This window comes from Squalius cephalus, assembly GCF_949319135.1.
Source record: "Squalius cephalus genome assembly, chromosome: 5".
Taxonomy (NCBI): Eukaryota; Metazoa; Chordata; class Actinopteri; order Cypriniformes; family Leuciscidae; genus Squalius; species Squalius cephalus.
Genome location: NC_137126.1, coordinates 38,645,983 through 38,670,539, shown reverse-complemented (window position 1 = coordinate 38,670,539; position 24,557 = coordinate 38,645,983). Strand labels below are relative to the sequence as shown.

General features: G+C 39.3%; 1 protein-coding gene across 6 annotated transcripts in view; it reads right to left on the bottom strand.

The window, feature by feature from the left end:
* tenm1 (teneurin transmembrane protein 1) overlaps positions 1-24,557 on the bottom strand; it is a 180,760-nt gene that overhangs the window by 32,365 nt on the left and 123,838 nt on the right. For 3 of the 6 annotated variants that reach the window (XM_079870528.1, XM_079870527.1, XM_079870530.1), the window contains exons 13-22: positions 24,349-24,378; positions 24,081-24,227; positions 22,788-23,004; positions 20,600-20,719; positions 19,492-19,753; positions 18,210-18,477; positions 15,602-15,745; positions 10,958-11,207; positions 10,374-10,394; positions 4,603-4,835 (exon numbers count right to left, since the gene is read on the bottom strand). In XM_079870528.1, coding sequence (XP_079726654.1) covers positions 4,603-4,835; positions 10,374-10,394; positions 10,958-11,207; positions 15,602-15,745; positions 18,210-18,477; positions 19,492-19,753; positions 20,600-20,719; positions 22,788-23,004; positions 24,081-24,227; positions 24,349-24,378 — 1,692 coding nt within the window. The remainder of the gene's footprint in view (positions 1-4,602; positions 4,836-10,373; positions 10,395-10,957; positions 11,208-15,601; positions 15,746-18,209; positions 18,478-19,491; positions 19,754-20,599; positions 20,720-22,787; positions 23,005-24,080; positions 24,228-24,348; positions 24,379-24,557) is intronic. The other 3 variants (XM_079870529.1, XM_079870531.1, XM_079870532.1) reach the window with 3 other exon arrangements.

The window sequence follows — 24,557 nt, the reverse complement described above, 5'->3', positions numbered from 1 at the left end:
TATTGTTTTAAATGTTTAAATTTAGTTGATAAGCCATTCAAAAGACTGCCACTATGAAAACTGATCTGTATCATTTTTCCTGGACAATAACAGTGGAAATGTTCAATTACTTTTTTTTTTGTGGCCAAGACTTTGATGTATGTCCCTATAGAGAAACAGACTTTCAAAATCAGTTCTGAGATATATTCACTTGAGTAAATACGCTTTATCCCCAGTTTCACCTTTTTTTGTTGACTATACAAAAATGGTGCACAGTTATTTAGCCTAACTTTTTAATCTCCTATTTGGTTATGATGAGCGGCTTTAAATGCTGAGTATCCGTTCAGACTCTCTCTCTTTTCTTGTGCGCAACAAACAATACAGATCATGTTGTGCTGTAAACCAGATGCAAATTCACACACACTCACATGCACTACCCTTGTTGCTGAAATTCCATCTGCCTCAATAAGCCTGTTTACAAATGCATCTTGTTATGGGTGCCAATTACGAGGCATATTACCCACTTAACGAGCATAACGAGCTTAATTATTTATTCTGCCTTCGGAGGGGTATACCTCCCTCTGCCCTTCAAAGGGTCCTGAAGACACACAGAGACCCACAGGTCCAGAAGCTCACTTTCTTACTCATCTTCTAAAACGCCAAATGCTGGTTAGATTGAAAATGATCAGAGGAGAAACTAATCGTCACATACATACAGTATATTAAAATTCAACAGCAGATCACAATAATTTAGGCTTCAGGAGTGCTTCTCTCTAAACCTGCTGGACTCAGACTGAATGGAGCATATCTATCTGTTCGCTTCTCGTCTTTCTCTCTCTCTCTATTTCTCTTAAACTTTTGGCTGGCATCAGACCAGACAGCGAGCGCCCTATCCCACAGGGAGCTATGAATTAATGTGCCCTTTTCTCCTTCTATCTCTTTCACCTTAAATCCAAGACTTCAGTGAATCAGAGTACTGCAAACGTACCACACACACACACACACAGAGCTTGTAGAGCATATATACACAGAACACGCTGACACACAAACATATAATGCGGACATTTAGGGGCTGTTTACACCTGGCCACTTCATGCGTTTTCTCAGATCGGATAGTTATCTAATTTATCAAAACGATCCCATTTACACCTGGTCACATAAATGTTTTCGCAAAACGGATATAAATCCGATCTTCAATTCCCGCGTTAAATGCAGATTTCATGAAGTTCATGTCACCGAAAACAACAGATATGAGCTGGATTTTAATGATCATCAGCTAATTTCAAAATCAAAGAGCGCAATAAGAGAGAGCGGCAACAGCACTGGTAAGATCATTTCGTTTCTTTACTTTTAATGAAGATGATTGCATATTAAGTGTCTGCGACTTTGATTTGTGGTAGTTTGCACGTTGGCTTGATGAATAGATCGCTCAGCTGCTCATCTGCGGTGATGTGTGCTGCAATAGCACCGTCATATCTGGCTATAACATGACATATGTGACCCTGGATCACAAAACCAGTCTTATGTTTTGTGATCCAGGGTCATTAGCATAAATCATTAGCATATTAAGTAAAGTTCATGTTCCATGAAGATATTTTGTAAATTTCCTACCGTAAATATATAAAACATTTATTTTTGTGAATGGATGCAGCACTATCGCCAATAGAAATGGACAACTTTAAAGGCGATTTTCTCAATATTTCGATTTTTCTGCACCCTCAGATTCCAGATTTTCAAATAGTTGTATCTTGGCCAAATATTGTCCTATCCTAACAAGCCATACATCAATGGAAAGATTATGTATTCAGCTTTCAGATGATGTATAAATCTCAATTTAGCATTTTTGGGAGAAGTAAAATTTACATATGTGGTTTCAACAACCAGATGCATTTACACTTGTCCAGTTTCGTCTGGAATGCGGCCCAGACCACCTCCTGAAGTGGTTTGAGCGATCGGATTTAAATCCGTCTTAAATGCGTTTTGGAGGGAATTTACACCTGCTCTTTTCACGATCGGATAGCTATCCGATCACAGAAAACGGATGAAGTGGCCAGGTGTAAACAGCCCCTTTATGTACAGCAGAATCTCAGAGGAATTGCTCAGCAGTTGCTCTATTAGGAATCATACTTAAAGTAGTACAATGTCTTCTTATCTAATGTTTATGCCCTGAACCGCAACAAAAAAAATTGTAAAAAAAATTTATTCTCAAAATATGGCGACTTTAATCTTGAAATATTTCCACTTTATTCTCAAAATATTTAGACTTTATTCTCATAATTTCAGTTTTTTTTTAACAGATTTTCTTTTCTTTTTTTTACGTTGCGGTTCAGGGCTTCCATAAAAAGGGTTAAAGGAAAATTAAATACATTATGTTAAATATTTCTATTTTGAAACAAAGCAATATAATACATATACACGTTAAAAATGTATGAGTTTATTTTATGTTTCTGAAAGAAGTCTCTTATGCTCACTAAGTCTGCATTTATTTGATAAAAGTATAGTAAAAAAAGAAATGTTGTGAAATATTACAAAATAAAAACACTTTTTTCTATTTTAATATATTTTAAAATGTAAGTTATTCTCTTGATGGCAAAGCTGAATTTTCAGCATCATTACTCCAGTCTTGATCCTCCAGAAATAATTTAAAAATTCTGATTTGGTGCTCAAGAAACATTTCTTATGATTATCAATGTTGAAAACAGCTGTGCTGCTCTATTGGATTCACGTTCGATTCAAAATCCTTTGTCCGTTAATGTCCTTAATGTGAGCTGTTAAAAAGTATGCCATACTGCTGTTATGAGCAATTCTTTTTACCTAAAAACAGAAAAGCAGAGTAGAAAAATCTGAATATGACACCTTAGGGCAGTGGTTCTGAACCAGGGGGCCGGGGCACACTAGGTGGCCTCTTCCAAGGGGTCTCAAGATGGCTTAAAATTATTTAAAATAAGACTAAATACATTTATTTAAAATAACACATTGAAATAAACCTAAACAATTAAAAATCAAGATATTTCTCATTTTAATTCACACCCTCAAGAAAAACTGGTTAGCTTAATTTTTATTAGATTGATTTCTGGAAAAGCCATATAAATGAATAAAATCTTATATAACTCCTTGGACAGTTTTATAAAGATTTCAGTTTTATAATGCATTTACATTTTTCTAGTTATGCCAAGCTCTAAAATATTTGATCAAGTTGAAATTGTGAGTAAATCTTTATAAAAATGTATTATCCTAAATCCTTATCCAGTAAATCACATAAAAAAAAGGAAAAGTCTTCAGATATTGTTGTAAGCAACGGATTCAAAAAGGTTGAGAACCACTGCTTTAGTGTGATGCCCGAACCACAACTTGATCTTAGAGCAACAAATACAAAATCTGGGGTAAAATCTGTTTTGTTTTTTTTGCAGTCCAAAAATGCTCAAAAATCATTATTTACAGATGCTGAAAATATCAATCCTGCCAGTACATTTTCCTGCAATTGTCCGTCAAATCTCTTAAAAATAAAATAATATTTTCAAAACAAACAGGGCATTTTATAAGCATAATTTTGATTTTATTTTGACTTGTTTACTGGCTCCCAGCATGAAGCTCTGGGCCTTCGGTTGTTGAAACTAGCCGAAGACTATCCGTTTTTACAGCACTAAAGAGATCATAGTCACGGAAGATGCTGCCATGGTGCAGAGATCAATACTGCATCACTCTGAGTTTCTATGTGTATAAAGAGATATTGATTATAAAAACATTCTGTATATTGAGATTAATTGAATCAACAGCAAGCCAAAGTCAAGCCACACACCACCGTACAGAACTGTCAAGACTGGTATGTATAGTGACACATATCAGCGATACGGGTCAGTTTAGCAGAATTAAACAGAGAAAAAAATCGTGACACTGAATTGCTAACGCTTTGGTTGCAGTCTATTTGTGCGGACCCCCTCATGGCCTGAGAACATAGAAGGTCGGATTGCAGTTATTGAAGCTCTCAGCATTTTGGTCAGCGCCTGTTCCAGATAATAGACTTCAGTAAAAAACACTTTAACGAAGGGGAAAATGGGTATTCTACCCCGAGACACACAACGGAAGGCTTTTAAAGTGAGTGTAAAAAGGCTTAAATCAGTTTTAAATGTGATTTACAGTTTGATCTGAAACACAGTTCTTTTCAGAACAGTCCGAAATCAAAGTGCACGCGCACACATACATAACATTCCTGCTCTGGGATTCTTTATGAATTCTATCCTCAGGGGCTTACAAGTAAGTGGAGGCTTTTAACTGCGACAGTTGAGTGAGCGAGTTACTGTGTGAGAGAGAGTGCACAATGAGGCTTGAAGGATAAGAGAACATACGTGCCCGTTAGCCACGCCCCTGTCTGTCCATCAGCCTGACTGACGGGTTTAAAGAGACAGTGGCAGTGATGGATAGGCGGGACTAATAGTCGCTCCACCTGATTTAACAAAGAAGGAAGGCATCTTTCATGTATCTTACTTTTTCAGTTTTCCCATTTCTCTCACTGAAATATGCCTATATTTTCCTCTCCCTTCCTTCAATTACCACTCTGCCTTGCTCACTCGCTCTTTCTTTTTGAATTCAGAAGCGCAGCATGTGTGTGCGCTGGACTCTCACCCCTGGGGTTACTGAGCGCTGCTTCAGTGGCCTTGCCTCCATCGCCGCACTGGTTTGGGTGGAAGGGTGTGCACTGCTCCCCGCTGCCAGCCACCACCTCCACGTTCCTGCTGATATCTTTCGGTTCAGTCAGAGTCTTCAGGCGGTACAGCTTCCCGCTGCTTGTGTCCGACAGGTAGAGCGACTCGTGCACAGGGTCCATAGACAAGTAGTACTTATGAGCCGGACTGGAGCTGAAGGAAGAGAATTTAAACAAGGCTTTATGACAAAGCAGGGCTACACACATATTGGCAATGTACTTATGCTGAAACTATTTCAAAAGTCGAAATCCATACCAAAACAACCACATACAGAGTCATGCTCACACAAGGTTAGAGTAAAAAAACCCTCCAGGTCTCAGTGCCTTGCAGAGATTTCAATCATACTGAACACAAGCCCTGATCAAAACTCTCAGCCCCTACAGTGCGTCGGACCCCTGCCAGCCTATAATCTTCCTTTCCTTTCCCTCCATCCGGTTCTGCCCTAAGAGCAAATCTACCTGCTGCCTCTTTATCATCTGTTCCTTGGGCAGAATGAAAGGGAGGAAATGAAAAAAAAGAAGAAGATGATTTTCCTAAAGGAGCGAAACATTGTCCCCCACAAAAATTGATGAGGTCTTTTTTGTCTTTTGATAACAGAAACATGTTATTTGGATTGTGCTCCCCATGACAAAGCACAACACTTCGTCTGGCAAATCACCTGTGGCGTCTGAGTTGTGGTGAGTTTGGTACTTGTAGATTATGAGGCACTCTGCTGCTCTGACATTTAAGGGGAGTCGATTCACTCTTTTGGGTTTAAGGACAGCAGAGTGCTTAGAACTGTGTAGGGGCTATGAGGTCAGGGTAAAGGGGAATAGTTCCTGTTGCCAAGCCGCTAACAACTAAAAGGTCATGGGTTCAGTTTCTTGGCTTGCACATACCGATAAATTTTACACTTAAAGGGGTCCTATAATGCCCTTTTACGGAGTCTTGATTTAGTTTTTAGGGAGTACTAGAATATGCTTTCATGCTTGATTGTTCACAATTCTTCCGAAATACGAAATGTGCCATATCTGTGCTCTACTGAGATGTAAATATTAAGGATGGTGTCAATTTCAAACCAATTCAAGCCTGATTCAGACTTAAGAATGTTAACAAACAAAGAGGATCATGCAGAACGGATTTCATGCATGGACAAGCATGGATTTCATAGGACGTTTCAGAGTGATGTTTTTTTTTAATTATTATACATTTTAGATACAATGTTATACACCATTTAATCATGATACTTGTCAGAAAACTATGGTAATACAAACAGTAATCGATTACAAAACCATGGTTAATTTTGCTAAGGGGCGGTGAACAGTCTTTCAAAAGCGAGAGGTTACAAAAACTACAGTAAACACAATATCAACACTAATGTTGGCTAGCAGGCGAGCAGAGGCAAAGCTTTGCCCTTTGTTTACATCGTAGCGACAACATAAAACTTATAATTGGACTTGTTATTAGAAAACGCAACTACAAATAATAATTAGACATACAGTGAGGAAAATAAGTATTTGAACACCCTGCTATTTTGCAAGTTCTCCCACTTGGAAATCATGGAGGGGTCTGAAATTGTCATCGTAGGTGCATGTCCACTGAGAGAGACAGAATCAAAAAAAAAAAAAAACAAGAAATCACAATATATGATTTTTTAACTATTTATTTGTATGATACAGCTGCAAATAAGTATTTGAACACCTGTCTATCAGCTAGAATTCTGACCCTCAAAGACCTGTTAGTATGCCTTTAAAATGTCCACCTCCACTCCATTTATTATCCTAAATTAGATGCACCTGTTTGAGGTCGTTATCTGCATAACAACACCTGTCCACCCCATACAATCAGTAAGAATCCAACTACTAACATGGCCAAGACCAAAGAGCTGTCCAAAGACACTAGAGACAAAATTGTACACCTCCACAAGGCTGGAAAGGGCTGCGGGAAAATTGCCAAGCAGCTTGGTGAAAAAAGGTCCACTGTTGGAGCAATCATTAGAAAATGGAAGAAGCTAAACATGACTGTCAATCTCCCTCGGACTGGGGCTCCATGCAAGATCTCACCTCGTGGGGTCTCAATGATCCTAAGAAAGGTGAGAAATCAGCCCAGAACTACACAGGAGGAGCTGGTCAATGACCTGAAAAGAGCTGGGACCACCGTTTCCAAGGTTACTGTTGGTAATACACTAAGACGTCATGGTTTGAAATCATGCATGGCACAGAAGGTTCCCCTGCTTAAACCAGCACATGTCAAGGCCCATCTTTAAGTTTGCCAATGACCATTTGGATGATCCAGAGGAGTCATGGGAGAAAGTCATGTGGTCAGATGAGACCAAAATAGAACTTTTTGGTCATAATTCCACTAAACGTGTTTGGAGGAAGAAGAATGATGAGTACCATCCCAAGAACACCATCCCTACTGTGAAGCATGGGGGTGGTAGCATCATGCTTTGGGGGTGTTTTTCTGCACATGGGACAGGGCGACTGCACTGTATTAAGGAGAGGATGACCGGGGCCATGTATTGTGAGATTTTGGGGAACAACCTCCTTCCCTCAGTTAGAGCATTGAAGATGGTTCGAGGCTGGGTCTTCCAACATGACAATGACCCGAAGCACACAGCCAGGATAACCAAGGAGTGGCTCTGTAAGAAGCATATCAAGGTTCTGGTGTGGCCTAGCCAGTCTCCAGACCTAAACCCAATAGAGAATCTTTGGAGGGAGCTCAAACTCCGTGTTTCTCAGCGACAGCCCAGAAACCTGACTGATCTAGAGAAGATCTGTGTGGAGGAGTGGGCCAAAATCCCTTCTGCAGTGTGTGCAAACCTGGTGAAAAACTACAGGAAACGTTTGACCTCTGTAATTGCAAACAATGTCTACTGTACCAAATATTAACATTGATTTTCTCAGGTGTTCAAATACTTATTTGCAGCTGTATCATACAAATAAATAGTTAAAAAATCATACATTGTGATTTCTGGATTTTTTTTTTTTAGATTATGTCTCTCACAGTGGACATGCACCTACGATGACAATTTCAGACCCCTCCATGATTTCTAAGTGGGAGAACTTGCAAAATAGCAGGGTGTTCAAATACTTATTTTCCTCACTGTACTTAAAAGTTGTGATCCACCAACAACAGTTTGTCCCGACAAAGTAAGACCTGCTCCATTTCAGGAGAAGCTGCATTGTACTCTCTTCGGTTCTGAAAGCTGTACTACAAAAAATGTGCTGCACACAGATAAACGTTGGGGTTATAATGTTCAGGAACAGTGTTCAAAATCGATTTTAACCACTCTAAGTTCATCAGCCTTAGGAAGGTCAATGCAGCTCAACCAGGCCTTGTCCCCTTTTTTCAGTATTCCGTGGGCTGGGATTATTTAAATGAGTAACATTGTGACTTCACAAAGCCCGGAAAAAACATGCTGTAGTCCAAACGAGACGTTCAATGTAGTTCTTGGAAAGAGGATTCTGTTGAATAAAATATGTCCCTTTGGAGTGGACTTAGAGCTTTGTATCCTTGAGATCTTTTTTATGCTCAAACAGCAACATTACACACTAACTAAAGTTGAAAAAGTGAAAAAGCATAATAGGACCCCTTTAAGACTGGAATACACAACGCGACTTTTAAAATCTGAACAAATTTTAAAACACAATAGGCATCATACACTTGCTGACTTTGTACATAGTTACAGAGGAAAAACTGGGCACCGTATACTAAACGACTGAGGATCACAGACTACCAGACTTTCAAGTCATTAACAAACTCACACAGAAACACATACCTTGTTGCAAGGAGACACGTGACAAATGAAAACAATTTGCGTTCTAAAATCTTCTCAAAATATCAAACATGTTTGAGATCCTCCGACTGGATGGAATCAAACTTTGAAGCTAATCTGTTTAAAGAGTCTGTAATCATCATACACAACATGATTTTCTGTGAAATCTGTCGACTCAAATCTGCAGACTGGCTCTGATTTTTGGCAACTAGCGTCAGCTTGTCCAGACTGTAAATCTGGGCAAAAGTCGTGTAGTGTATTCCAGCCTTTACTGTTGGTCACTTTCAAAAACATTTATGAATGTTAATAGTTACTTCACAAAGCCATTAACCAAATTTACATCAATACTGAAATGGTAAAAGACACTAATATGTCTTTCAAAGCTGCTTTTGTTGTAATAAAGGGTAAAAAAATGCTGTAGCTCAAATGCCGTAGGTTCAATTCTCTGGGAATACACAGACTTTTAAAGTGAACACTTTTAATGCAGTGAGAGTCGCTTTTGATAATGATGTCACAAATGTAAATAGTTACTTCACAAAGCAATTAACAAAATTTACATCAATATTGAAATGGTAAAAGAGATTAATATTTTTCTCCAAGCTGTTTTTGTTATGATAAAGGGCAAAAGCCACCCCCTCAAACTGTCTGTTTACTGACAGATTGATAAAATTGAAAATAAGGTTCTTTTGAGTCTTTGCGAGGTAGAATCAGACTCTGTTTTGATCAGAAGCGCTATCTCCAAAAGACGTCTGAAGGTAGGATTTCCCCCTTGCTGTGGTATGTAATACTGTGAGCAAACACACGCGCGCACGCAAAGATAAAGGATTACAGTTCGCTTGTCTGTGTTAGTCTGTGGGGCAGAGGTCTATCCCACACTCTAACTCCCTCTCTGTGGGGGGCGCCGTTTCTAAATTCACATGAAACGAGGAGGATCTAGACGATAAGCAGGAGACTGTGGTGTGATGCTGGCAGCGGTTTGCTGTGAAAAGCTGTTAGTGTTCAATCCATCGACCAGAAAAACGCCCCAGATGGATTCCTTACCACACACTGAAGATTACAAGCAACAGTGGCCACTGTGTGGCTTCATAACACACACGCTCACACAAAAACATGTCCGCAGTCACACAAATACACACACAAAAATATACTGAATACAATTACAAACATGCAAAAATGTAATAATAAAAGATGGCCTTCATTATAAGAAAGTAAAAGATGATACGCTCCAAAGTAATTGAAAGGTAAACTTTAAATAAAAAAAATTAAAAAAAGGGGAAAAATGAAGAAAAGGGGAAAAAAAAAAAAAAAGGGTGAAAAAGGAAAAAAAGGGTGAAAAAAGGGGAAAACAAGGAAAAGGCTCTAGTCATTAAAGCTCAGGATTAATGTGATGTATTGACTAAAGTTTTCTGGGAGGGACGGTCAACTTCGGTCCTGGAGGGCCACTGTCCTGCAGAGTTTAGCTACAACACTTACGAAAACTCTTTTCTAGTAATCCTAAAAACATTTATTCGCTTGTATAGGTGTGTATTATTAGGGTTAGATCAAAATTCTTCAGGGCAGTGGCCCTCAAGGACCTGAAGTTTTGGTGTTAATAGTATTTTTATCATTAGGAATATTTATGTTCAGAGCGGTGGGGTGCTATGACCTTGATGAGAAACAGCAATTTACTAAATATATTTACAACTTTATTTAATGATTTTCATGGGACAAGACCCAATTCTGAGCATTTGATTCTGCTGACTTACTATAGGGGCTGCTGCCTCTAAATCTGTTGTTCTGCATTTGAGACTTGAGTCACTTAACCTCTAGTTCCTCCAAGGTTGATGCATGGATGAATGGAGATTCAAAATAAAAATAATGAATTCAAGCACAAGTACAGTGTATTAATGACTGAAAGACTATATAGTGATAACTGTTCTGAAGAGAAAACATACCTGTGTCTAATGTCACGATTTCTGGACGCATAACATGGAAAGAAATGTCAATAATTAAAACTGAAGTCAACATTGAGAAAAGACATTCCTCAGATAATTTTTGTTTTTACAATTTTGAAAACTTGTATAAGCTATAAAAAGCAGATACAATTTTTTTTTTTTACATAATCTAATCATTAAATACATTTTATAAAACAGTTCAATTTAGATGTCACTATGCAAAGCTCATTTTGTAGATTATTTGATAAAACATTTATTAGTGTTTGATTTGATGTAATTAAATATTTCAATAGCAGGAATCTTTTTATTAATAAACAAGAATAAAAAAAACCGGCTTAAATAAAACCTTACAAAATAAAAATCTAATAAATAAATAAATACAAAATTAAATAAATAAAAAACAGAATCCCTATTAGTAAAGTAATCAGTTATTAAACCCTTTACATTCATACATTACTAAATAAAACTATTAGTTTAAAACTATAGAGATTGCATACAACAGTTACTTATACAATAAAAAAGAAGAAGAAAAACATTTAAACACTTTTGAGAAATGATTAATTTGCTGATCTAAGATGGCAGACCTGAGCTCCAAGATGCTGATGGAGAATCCATTGGGCAGAATCCTGCGGATGTAGTTAAAATCACCTACATACACACTTCCATCCGAGCCACAGGCCAGAGCGATGGGGGCAAACAGTTTCTGCTCCACAGCTGGGCCGTTGCAGTTTGGGCATGGGATGGCACGGACCGCCCCTGTCCCCATCACTGTGGAGATGACCAGAGGCTGCTGAGAAATAAAGACATTCTCTCCATTTCCTTTATGAAGGATACCTGAGAAAAGAAACAGAGATTATTAGATTGAAGGATGAAATGTATTGGTGATAAAAGACCCTGTAGAAACAAGCTAAAGAAAGGAATGATACAAACTGCCATCTAGGGAGCTCTCAGAAGCTAGCAAAATATATGAATCAGGAGGATGTTAGATGTAAACATGCTCTATGTTGGGCATCTTTTTTTGGTAAACACTGCCATGTTGCAATCTGAATTCATGGGTTAAGCTAATTTTTCAGGGATTGACTTCAACTTAATTTTTTTAAATCATTTTAAAAATGTGTTGGAAATTACCCGTCCCAGACTTAAAACATGAAAATCTATCATAAAACAATTCTTCAAATACTTTATAAAACTATGATAATCCAAAATACAGTGAACGTCCTGGTTGCGTATGCAACCCAGCTGAAGGAGGGAACGGAGGACGTAGTCGATTGAATGGGATCACGCTAGGGAACCAACCGTCTTCGAGCATGCAAGCACGAGCAAATGAAATTTGGCGTGCATGATTTGCATCACACACTCCGCCCCGTGGGGTGGGTATAAATACGGAAGTGGAAGCACGCACTAGTTGCTTTACGCTGAGGAGCCATGAGAACTCGGTCAGCGGTGGTCCAGCTATAGAGGCAAAGGGACTATGTCCTCCGTTCCCTCCTTCAGGAAACGGTGGGTTACATACGCAACCAAGACGTTCCCTTTCAGTCGAGAACATCAGACGTAGTCGACGTCGACTGAATGGGATCTTTAACCCTGAAAAAATGCCACTAGAGCTGCCACCTTCCAGTGCCTGGGTAAAAGCTTCAAGTCCCCCCGCAACTCTGAGGCGGAGAAGGGCGAGGCTTAGGCCAGGGAACTCGACTGCTGTTCCACAGGACCACTGGGAAAGCGTACCCTGACAAGGAAGAAAGGGACGCTGCGAAAACCACATCCTGCCGAAGGGAGGTAACGTGGGGAATACACATATGGACTGGGCGGATGACCGGGGAGTACAACATATGGAATGTCACTGGGATGACTCCAGCCTATAACAGGGGGGAGTTTGATCAACCAACGGCAGAGACGGCACGCCCTCGGCGACGAGGAGGCGGAGGATCTGCCTCCGATGACCGGGTGGAGGCAGCAGCAGGCCGTCGGGGCAGGATGTGCCGGATGACCTCCGTCTGCTTCTGGGCAGCAGAGAACTGCTGGGCAAAGCTCTCTACCGCGTCGCCGAACAACCCAACCTGCGATATAGGAGAGGCCAGGAACCGAACCTTGTCCACTTCTCATGTCCGCCAGGTTGAGCCAGAGATGGTGCTCCAGGACCACAAGGGTGGACATCGCCAGACCGACTGCGCGAGCTGCAACCTTCGTACCCTGGAGGGCAAGGTCGGTAGCGGTGCGGAGCTCACCCATGAGCTCACGGTCTGGACTACCCTCGTGCATGTTCATGAGCGCCTGGGCCTGATGGACCTGCAGAAGCGCCATGGCATGCAGAGAAGAAGCAGCTTGCCCACAGGCTTTGTAAGCCTTGCCCGTCAGAGCGGACGAGAACTTACAGGCCTTAGAGGGGAGATGAGGATTCCCCCTCCAAGAGGCAGCGGTCGCCGGACACAGCTGCATCGCGACTGACCGTTCCACCGGAGGGATCACCTCATAACCCTTAGCCGCTCCTCCATCAAGGGTAGTGAGGGGGGAGGAGCTACTCAGGTGGTTTCTGGCAGAGAAAGGTGCCATCCATGCCTTCGTCAACTCCTCATGCACTTCAGGAAAGAATCCGGCTCGGGCAACGCTGGTCTCCCAGAGGGAGGCAGTGCAGCCGAGTCGTCATCTCCAGAGCCCAGCTCCCCTTCCAATGCTGTGACAGACATCCTGTCTTCTGGAAGGGCACCGAAAGAGACGGATCCGGTCCACTACAGAGGGACCAGCACGCTGATCGGAGGCCTCCTCCGGCTGCGGCGTGACAGAGGAGGGAGGGATTCACGGGGCTTTGCCGGGCGGATTACCCCTCATTGTAATCCTCAGGTCACCCATTCCAGACGGCACTCGAGGCTTCCTCTGGGAAGGTAACCCAGAAGCAACACTCGAGCGGGGTCTGGGGATGGGGACTGCACCTTTGCGAACGAAGGCGAGTCTCGACCTCAACGCCGAGATGGTCATATTCCCGCAATGGGAACATAAATCATCCACAAAAGCTGCCTCAGCGTGCTGTAAGCCCAGACACGTGATGTAGCTTTCATGACCGTCAGAGGGGGACAGAGCCTTACCGCACCCAGAAACGCATGGATGTAATGGCATCTTGAAAAAGACACCCTCACACCCGTGTTGCTCTTTTAGAAAATGGGACCCGTCACCAGTGCCGGAGCACACAGGGAATGACAGCGGCAACATATTTTCAGTGAACTGAAACAGTGAAGCACTCACTTTTTCGCCCTCAACCAACCGACAACACAAACAAACAATAACTTTGTTGCTGTTAGAGCAGCAGTTGAGAGCTCAAAGCTCGTGACCACCGCTGCACCGCGCTGTAGAAGCCACCAGCACTGGGAGAGTCTTTTCCAGAAGAACATTGACACACTCGCTCGTTGAAACACTCAACACACTCTTCAGACACCATCGAACGGCTCCGAAGCAAAAAGCAACTAGTACGTGCATCCATTTCCGTATTTATACCCGATCCGCAGGGCGGAGTGTGTGATGCAAATCACGCACGCCAAATTTCATTTGCTCGTGCTCGCATGCTCGAAGACGGTTGGCTCCCTAGTAGGGTTGGGCGATAAAACGATAACGATAATTATCGCGATATAATTTTTCTCGATAAAACGATATCAAGAGTTCGATAAATGTTCGATAATGTTTATGCGGCAAAAGCGGAACGAAACTCATTTGAACCGCGCACCACACGGACCATTTATCCGCTCAGCTCAAAGTCCAAACCGCAGCGCGAGCCATAGACAGTATAGGCGCGAGCTCACTAGAGCAGATGCGTTTACTCTGATCGCTCTCGTCACGAGATCCAGTGAGAATCGCTTGAATTCAGCGAAGAACACAATGTCTCAGTGATTTAAACCAGTTTAAAGGCAGATGAAACAGCGCTGACAAACCGGAGAAACACTGTGCGCAACGATACAGTCAGAAGGCTTTTCCGTCTACAAATTCCCATCATTTACCATGGATTTACTACTGTAACGTTAGCCTAGTAATAATAACTGCACCATGAAATGTGGGATATACATATTGAATTGTATTATATTATGTAGACAATGTATTAAAGGACTAACGCTAACGGAATATAATTACAGTATTTAATAATGTATTTAGGCTACTTCTTTTCATACAAATACCATAGAAACCATAAAGTTACATTTTGCCATGATAGTGAGGTGCTACAGGCTATGCCTGGTTTCATCTGTGGTTATCGTGATCTAAGTGCATGATACTGGATGACCAATGGTTAAGTTGAATAAAACTCAAACAGTCAGAATATTACATTTTACCAAATAAAAATTAACACATGCAGAAACTAAGAAATTAATTGTCCAATAAAGATATTTATTTTGTTAAGGAAAAATGACAAATATTTGAATGTTCTACCTCAGATTTGTGAAATGTTCACCAGTTTGGCAAGTGTTTGTCCTGATATGTTCTGACAATAAAGAGTAGTTTAAAACCACAATTAACGCTCTGGTTTCTAGAACTTTCACTTAGGAGCAAAAATCTGCCTTTAAACTTGAAAGAAATAAAGATTTGACATTTATCGTGATAATTATCGATATCGACTGATATAAAAAAAATTATCGTGATATTTTTTTTTGGCCATATCGCCCAGCCCTACTCCCTAGCATGATCCCATTCAGTCGACGTCGACTACGTCTGACGTTCTCAACTGAAAGGGAACTAAACATTTATTGGGGGGAAATTGCTTTTACACAAATTACGACTATTCCACAGTTGCATGGTCATTTCCACACATGACACGGCTAACAATCTTGCACATAACATTTTATCAAAAATTTGTGTATTTGGTTACAAATGAGACAACTGTGCAGGTGAAAAGCATAACTGAGATGAAATATAAGATGTGAACAATAAAATATTTTTATTACGTATCATTTTGAATTAAGCTGTAATTTTGTTATACCAAAACTGAGGAAATTATGTATTTAGGATACATAAACATCTAGCCAGAAAAGCCATTTTATTCTAAAAAGAATTAAAATTTCATTTTCTTAATTTCCTCCACAAAACGAATGGTGATTTGAAATTTGTGACAGGTTTAGGGGCAAAAACATAAATATGCTACAATTCTCCTGTGATACAACATATCCACTGTTGCACATTTAGCAGGGCCAAAAGCATCCATAGTTGAAGAAAACACCCATGCGCATGAGTGTGTGCATGTGATAATCACTCACCACTCTCCAGGTTGAGGATGTGGTGCTGGTTCAGTGTCCATCCGCCCAGGTTGGATGGCATCAACTCAAAGCCCTGCAGCTGAGCAACTCTCTTCTCCCAGAGCACAACGTCCAGACACGATTCATACTCGTATCCAACAGAGACTGTCATTAATTCACACAAACACACACACACACACACACACACACACACACACACACACACACACACACACACACACACACAAACGTAAGTGCCAGACTTAGTCCATTGAATACCTACATTGAATACCAACCTACTCACACACTTTCATTGGTAATTCTTCATTTTAAAGTGAAACTTCAGAATTTTAATGCATAAATTACCCAGTATAACCAATAATTAATACCATTTTACAAGATTAATTAGACTAATATGTGTTAATATATAAAATCGTGAAACTATTCATCATTTAGAGAGTATTAACGGAATAACATTTACATATACCTTACTCTACATAAATGTGTCATAACGCTGAACCCATCCTCAGAGTTAAACAAGTGGAACATGTTATATTTGGTTCAGTTACAGTTGTGTTGCCATGGTGTTACATTGAACTTAATTAGACGGGCTCTTCAAAGTAGCAACGCTTGAGCTGTAGACAAAATAAACACAGTTGAGAGGATAAATAATAATTATTAACCAATAATTATATTTGCCCGTTTGCAGGGCAGAGATCCTGAGTAATGAGGATTTTTATATCTTTCTACCTTTTAATATGTTACTGGCAAAACGTTACAAGCACTACACAAATTCAAAGATATATTAATGTACCATCCTGTAATTTGTGTTTAAATAATCTCTATTGGTGATAGAAAAAAAAAACAGCCGTTTACACATTTGTTTATTATGACCATGAAATGTTTTCGCATAATTCTTTCTAATTACTACTTGAAAACAGAAGTTAATTTCCTCCATAATAGCCAGTAATTACTAATTTTTAGCCATTATTCAGTAGGTGCATTAGTGTGGCGTAAAACTGAACGCTCTTGTCAATGAGCAAAAGATGATGAATTCAGATCCTTTGCAGTGTCTGATTGCTGTCATTGTGATGCATCTCAAAATAATGGACAGGGAGAGAGCGAGAAAGAAGGGCTATGATCATACAACAGCAGGATACAGTCCTGCTCAATATGGTCCTGTTCATACACTATTTAGTTATGAAAGATAGTGACAACTGTATTCAAGTGAGTTCCTTACATTTTCAAGGGGCCACAACACAATTTTGAGAGCAAGTTCGATTGATACAGTAAGTGCTGTTTGAATGGATCCGCACTCAACAACTAGTTGTCTGTCACATCACTGATATAGCCAGGACATACTGTAAGTATGTGTGCTTTGTTGGTTATTTTCTTGCTGTCAATCACTACTATTAGCTATCTGTCAATCTCATCTTATGAAAAATGGCAGAAAAAAGGGGTATTGTGAGATAAAATACAGTTGTCAGTCAGTTCTGTTTGGAGTCCTAAATTCAGTTGTTCATAAACAGTTCAATTATGAAAGAGACTAATCAGTTGCGCCTCTTGCATCTTATTTTTTATCTTACAATAGCATTCAAAAGTTTAGGGTCAGTAAGATTTTAATGTTTTTTTAAGACTTTTATGCCCATCAACTAGCCTGGGTTTCCCCATGCTGCCTTGCACGCAGCACGATTTTATTCACGCTGCTAGGCAGCCTGGATACCATGGACCAGATTTTCCCCTCAAAAAGGGAACCAATCACAGAACGGGGAGGGAGCAGCAAGACGATGACGACGTCAATGCGACACACCGAAGCAGTTTGTTTATATCTATGGATCCAACATGGCAACAGACGCAAAGTTACTTTTCGATGCAGCCTTAGATAGTGTTCTAAGTAGTTTAGAACGCAAGTTTATTTCGTCTTCTTCCTCGTCGAATTTCTGTCGCTCTACATACGTCATCTGGTATAACAGAAACGATTGGCTATAAGTTACGTACAGGCGCATTTGATAGACATTTGTATCGCCCAATAAACGGCTCTGGGCATTCGTAAACCACGCCTCAAATACGAGAAAATGAACATATGGTTCCCAGACCATGTCTCAATGAGAAAGAGGTCTGACGTTAGCCAGGCTACTCATCAACAGTAATACTGTGAAATATTATTACGATTTAAAATAACTTTTCTATTTTATTATATTTTAAAATGTAATCCTGTGATTGCAAAGTTGCATTTTCAGCATCATTACTTCAGGCTTCAGTGTCACATAAAATAATTATAATGCTGATTTGGTGCTCAAAATATATTTCTTATTATTATCAATGTTGAAAACAGTTGTGCTGCTTAATATTTTGGAGTAAAACTATAAAAAAAAAAATATTCAGGATTCTTTGATAAATAGAAAGTTCAAAAGAACACCATTTATTTGAAATAGAAATCTTTTGTAAAATTTGTCTTTACTGTCCATTTTGATCAAATGAATGCATCCTTGCTGAAAAAGTATTAAATATTTTTGACCTTTTGACTTTTTGGCCTGAACATATGAATGGTAGTGTAAAACGGAATGAAAGCTTATCTTTAAAACAGCAACAACAGAAAGTTAGCTCTCACAGACACAGAGACCCTCACCGTGTGCCTGCACCAGCCCCGTGACCTGCTGTCCATAGATGTCGGTTTTATTCCAAGAGAAAACATATATGAGGTTTGGAGCGGCAGGAAATGATTTCAAAAGCTGCCGACCCTGGACGGCCACAGACAGATGGACTTTGGCCAAGCCCGGCGGGAAGGTGGAGTGGGTCAGAACCACCCTCAGGAGAGACCGATAGCCTGGAGTTCTGGACGAGAGGTAGCTTAACTTCAGAATTGTAGCGGGGATAACCACCTCCTCTTGGACCGCCTACAAAGAGAGAGACAGAAGGAGACGTGCAGACGCAAAGAACAAGGATTTATTAGGCAGAGCGACAGTGAGAGAAATTAATTGTATTTCTATTTACTGTGTGCACTTTCCATACAGAACAAAAACCGTGCCAATGGCCGTAATGCTGCCAAATAAATGTCCCATAAACACAGGTTGCAGTTCTTACAGCCTACAGACACACACAAGCTCTGTTCCAAAACTGAGTGAGCTGTCTCGCTGTCTACTGCCTACACAGGCTACTGCCTACACAGGCTACTGCCCTCCAAAACAGCATCTTAACCAATATGAAATCTCATGAGGGATTGATTTGAAACACTCCACATAAGCAGAAGGGCTGAAAGAACATGATAAAAATCCCTTGATTTCCCTTGATATTGCAATCACGATTATTAATAATAAGAGAATCAAAATACTTGTTTTGTGTGGCCGACTGAATGTTATGTTGTTTCTGAGGGCTACATATCAAAATTTAGCTGAGAAATGTGTTCCTGAATTACTTTTTTGCTGTTTTATTCATCAGTCAACTTCAGAGAATGTGTTTACTTCCAATGTTGAGTAAATTATATACTCAAAGTGAGTAATGCATCAATATTAGAACGTTCTCATTACATTATAATCAACACAGGTGTCAAGTTTACACAGTTTCACGCAACTGAGATTTGGACTCTTGCAAATGCTTACTTTATAATTTAAAAAAATGTCTACACTGCAGAAATCTCTTTTTTTACACTGTGTATATGCCTTGTTGATTATAATGGGAACATTCTTCTTTTTCTAGCACCACCAGGTTGCAGTGAATATCAGGTATTACACCCTCTATACTGCAAGCGAGCAGTTTCATGTGTCATATAAATAGCACGAGACATACAAGAGACCTGAGCGACATTCAAGTTGATTCCAGGATAGTCTGATGTTAACATTATTCATTTTTAACTAATAAAATTACATAATATAATGCATTCAGTGTTTTGTCAGAGCAAGCTTGTCTTATACCTGTAGCTCAGGTACGACAGTTCCTCTGTCCTCACAGTCGGCGGCGAATCGTGGGAGGGGGGCGGAGAGAACAACGGCGTGTGGACTGATCAGGTTTTTCAGGTCACAGACAGGTGGTTTGGATTCAGCTCTTTCCATAAAAACTCGGTCCAGGACCATGAACTGGTTCCAAGGAAGCCAGACAGAACGAATCTGGGACAAAAATGGAGCTCGCTGGAACAATAGAGTAACAGAGATTCCGCCCACTGCCAGAAGATCAAAGCTAGCGGGAAAAACAAAAATACAAACATACATAAAAAAAGGTTTATATATATTCCATACAGTAAATATGCAAGATAGTGTGTGTATGTATCCAGGACGAATACTGTATGCTATATATATATATATACATTAGGGCTGTCAAAAGAATAATCGCGATTAATCGCATCCAAAATAAAAGTTTGTGTTTACATAATATATGTGTGTGTACTGTGTATAATTATTTTGTATATATAAATACACACACATGCATGTATATATTTAAGAAATATTTGCATACATATAGTGTATATATTTATATATAATTTATATTATATATAAATATAATTTTTTTATATATAAATTACACATTTTTCTTAAATATATACAAGCATGTGTGTGTATTTATATATACAAATTTAATTATACACAGTACACACACATATATTATTTAAACACAAACTTTTATTTTGGATGCGATTAATCGCGATTAATCTTTTGACAGCCCTAATATATATATATATATATATATATATATATATATATATATATATATATATATATATATATATATATATATATAAAAAATTAATATTTAAAATGTTGGGGTCATTAAAATCGTTAATGATGTTAATGAAAATCACTTATGCTGTTCATGCTATATTTATGTAATTAAAAACACAGTAAAAACCATAATATTGTGAAATATTACAATATAAAATAGCTGTTTGCTATTTTAATATATTTTTGAATGTAAAAGCTGATTTATTACCAATGTTGACAATATGGCTGTGCACTTGTTTCTCTAGCACATAAGGTCTATTATATGTTATATGTCTTTCTTTACAAAGGGTATAAGAGTGTGTTTTACCTGCCGTCCTGTCGGCTGAGTGTGTATCCATATTCAGGGTTATGCTGAAACGTGACATTCACGCCAACGAGAGGAGTTCCATCAGAGGCCAAAACCTGTCCTCGAATTACACACACTCGACTGCACAGAGAAAGAGAGCGAGAGAGAGAGAGAGAGAGAGAGAGAGAGAGAGAGAGAGAGAGAGAGAGAGAGAGAGAGAGAGAGAGAGAGAGAGAGAGCAGTCATTGCAAGAGAAACCAAAGGATCTGTCAGAAGAGATCGAAACTGAGAGAAGAGCACTCTCTTTTCAGTAATCAGAGAAAAATACAATAGATGCTTCAATCGATTCTAAACTTCCTCAAACTAGACGATGACAGCAAAAATCATTTTGGGAGATTATTTTTGGGGTGAGTCACACTGCTCATATGTGAAGCATGTAAGATTTTTTATGTTAAAATATATTTTCTTAACCCAAAAAATATATTTTTGTTCATTGACTACTATTAGTAAGCCATTCATGGGATTATTTCCCACAAAAGTGTAAACACTTTGTAATTTAAACTTTACAAAATAATTTAGACTGTTTTTAACAAGCCTCCAGCGATCTCCATTGCGATATTTTGCTCAAATTAAAGTATAATACAACCAGTCTGTGTTCCTTCACATGGCTGCTTGTGCTGTTTGCTGTGACTAAGTCTGCAATCTAACCTTCTCAGTGATGAACTGTAATAAATCCAAACATGAATCTCGACTATATCGTTTTACGATTGTGGTTTTGGAATAAATGCACTCTTTGTGACAATACAAAGTCTTTTTTAGCGTAATTTTCCTATGGACAAAATTGCGATTGTTAACTCATGATTTCTGTTCTGTCTGTGCGCACCAATCTTGCACTTCTATCTCCTCCTCAACCAGACCACCTAGAGACTTCGGGTTTTCGGCATTATGTTAAGGAAGGTCTAATCTCGGGAACGCACACAAAAAAACAAACAAAAAAACAAACATAAAAACATTTACTATCTCTTAGTATTGTGATCCCATGACGTCAGAAAATTGCGCTAAAACACTCACTGAGTTTTTATTACTTGTTTGTTGTTGTTTTACTAGAAAAATATGAACATAGTTTAGGACTATTGGAATTACTATTAGCCTTAGCTTTTGAGAGAAGCTTTTGAGTTTTTCTAAGTCTAATGTAGAGAGTGTATTAATTTATATATGAGATGACATTCTCTTGATTTGTGCTTATACTGTAGGTGAAAGTGCAATAATTGTAATAAAATGAAAAATAAGTTTCTCATATGACAACAATCATGCTCAGTAATCAGTGTTACAATTTTGAGCAAAATAATTGCAATTATCAGTTCATAATTACTAAGACTAAAATATGACTAAGTTTTTACTGACTACAACTAGACTAAAATTCCCAGACATTTAGTTAACTAATACTTGACTAAACAAAAAACAGGACAGGTTGACTAAATATGATAAACTAAAAAGGACATTTAACACAGGACTAAGACAAACAAAAAAAACCAAAAAATAGCCGACAAAATTAACACTAATGTGAAGACAGATTTTTAACTTGTAAACAAATGTTGAACAATATATTTCTGTATGTGTAAAAGAGGATACAAATTTTATATGAAAAATACATCTTTCATTTAGCATTACCTTCAAGTTATGATCGTACTACCAAAATTACTTTGAAGAATGAACAGTCCATGACCTCTTTCTCCCAAGTGACTCCAGATACTCCGACCTTGTTTTTCCCCCCGCTTTTCCAGCCAAAACATTGCCAACATTAGCACGCAACGGCATGCTTGGGTTTGAGCGGTCTCATTTCAATTTCGCATGTGAATGAGGATGTCAGAGTGGATGCGGGCTGGTGGCTTAAACAGCCAGTCAATGCTGTCAGTCATGACCAAAGTCTGAGCTAAGATGTTTATAGCACACTGAAAAAAAATGACAGTTGATGTCACACATCCTGCCTTTGCTTTTACCCAAAATCACAGTGGGATCGCACAACAATCATAAAAAAAACGGATAGAAAAATGATGTCCATGTAAATACGGTCACAATGATACCATCAAATCTTTGAGTATGTGGGAGAGGTCATGATCAAGTTCTGTTTTACCTGTGATAAGATTATGTGTGCTTGTGTGTTGGCTAAGTGTATTTAAGCTAATATTTGGCAGTGTGTGTTTATCACCTGCTGTCAAATGGCAGGTCTCCTGGCAGTATGTGTGTGCTGTCCCGTCCAATGAGAAATCGCACACGATCGAAGAACTGACGTGAAGGGCGTGTCTCGAAAGGGGCGTGGCTCTGCTGAATGATGTCACGTGGGTCAGGCGAGCCTTGGCACAGCGGGGCACTCACACACATCTGCTGACTACAACAGTCCGGGTCGACACAGTCCACGAGACCATCTGAAACACACATACACACTTTACATGCAGAGACATGTAGCCTTGATGCAGCTTGCCCTTGCTCTGCGTGTGTCTGCGTGCGCGTGATCTCATTTGTCAGCTCCATTAAAGGGGATCTGTGTTTTTAACCTCCCACAGGAGAAAGTCTCAGAGAGAATAACCCAGAAACCTCTCTCTCTCTCTCACACACAAACACACACACTGTATAGATACATTAAAGAGGACATATTATAGACTTCTGTTGTTTTTATATAAAGCTAATGGTTAACGACTACAGACTCAAACTAACACAAACGCTAAAAACTTTTTTGGTTATTATAAATAATTTTTTCCCATTGAGAAAATCTCTAAATTTTTTTTTTTTGCCAGCCTGCACCACGAAACATAACAAACAGTGTTCCAGCCAATAACCGACAAGAATGAGATGGGGTTGGGTGGTTAGTGCGTGTGCACATGAAGGGGGGTGTGGGGAGTGGAGGAGAGAGAAGCATGAAGAGGGATGTTAGCTAGAGGAGAGATGTCCTAGACAACGACAAACGTTAGAATTATATTCTCTTGAATTTTGATATGGCCGACACACGACCAAAGAGACAACGTTCCGATGAACAAATAGCAAAGAAGAGGGAAAAGCCTTCTAAAGATGGCGAGAACTCCGGAGGAGGGAGGGGACGGGATGAGGAGGAGGGAGGGTCGAGCTAGCCTCCGTTTTGTTTGACAACACTTCGAATGTCAACAAGAAGAGACGTTACCCAACATCGCTTAGAGCACCTTTAAACCCCTTTACACACAATCTAAGACATAAAAGAAACAGCATTTATCTGAAATAAAAATATTTTGTTCCTTATATATATATATATATATATATATATATGTGTAAAAATTTCATCAATTTCTGATCAATATAATGTATACTTGCTGAATCAAAGTATTCCATTTTTTTTTCTTTTGAACAGTAGTGTAACTAATCACGCTTAGAACAATATCTTTGTGAGAATGTACAGTATCTGTTAACCTAAAGCATAATTCATCCTCTCTATATGTCATCCACAAAGCTCATGTCCTATAGGGGACTTTACCGCTGTCATTATCTTTACTGTCATTGCACTCGGTTTCCATGACGACGTTACAGCCCGGGCCACTCCATCCCGACTGGCACACACAATGCCAACCGCTCTGCTCCAGTGTACAGCGTCCATTACCGTTACACAACCCAGGACATGCATCTAAGAGAGAGACAGAACACCTATAACAATGATATTCTTTCTTCAAAGATTGTTCATATAAAATACATCACAAAGTCATCTATTCATTTCTTCATTCAGTCATCACACATATAATACTCACCTTTATCAAACAGATCCAGGTAATGTGCTGCTGAAAGAGTTACAAAATGAAAGACGGAGAGAACAAAGAGGAGAAATTACATTTGAGACATTCTTCAGAGAAACTCTGTGTGTGCGTGTATGTGCTTTTTTTTTTTTAAGTGTCCCTGTCGTTTGCTGCCTTAAGCGTATATTTGTCCCCTGAGTTTCACAGACTGTACTCATCATGAG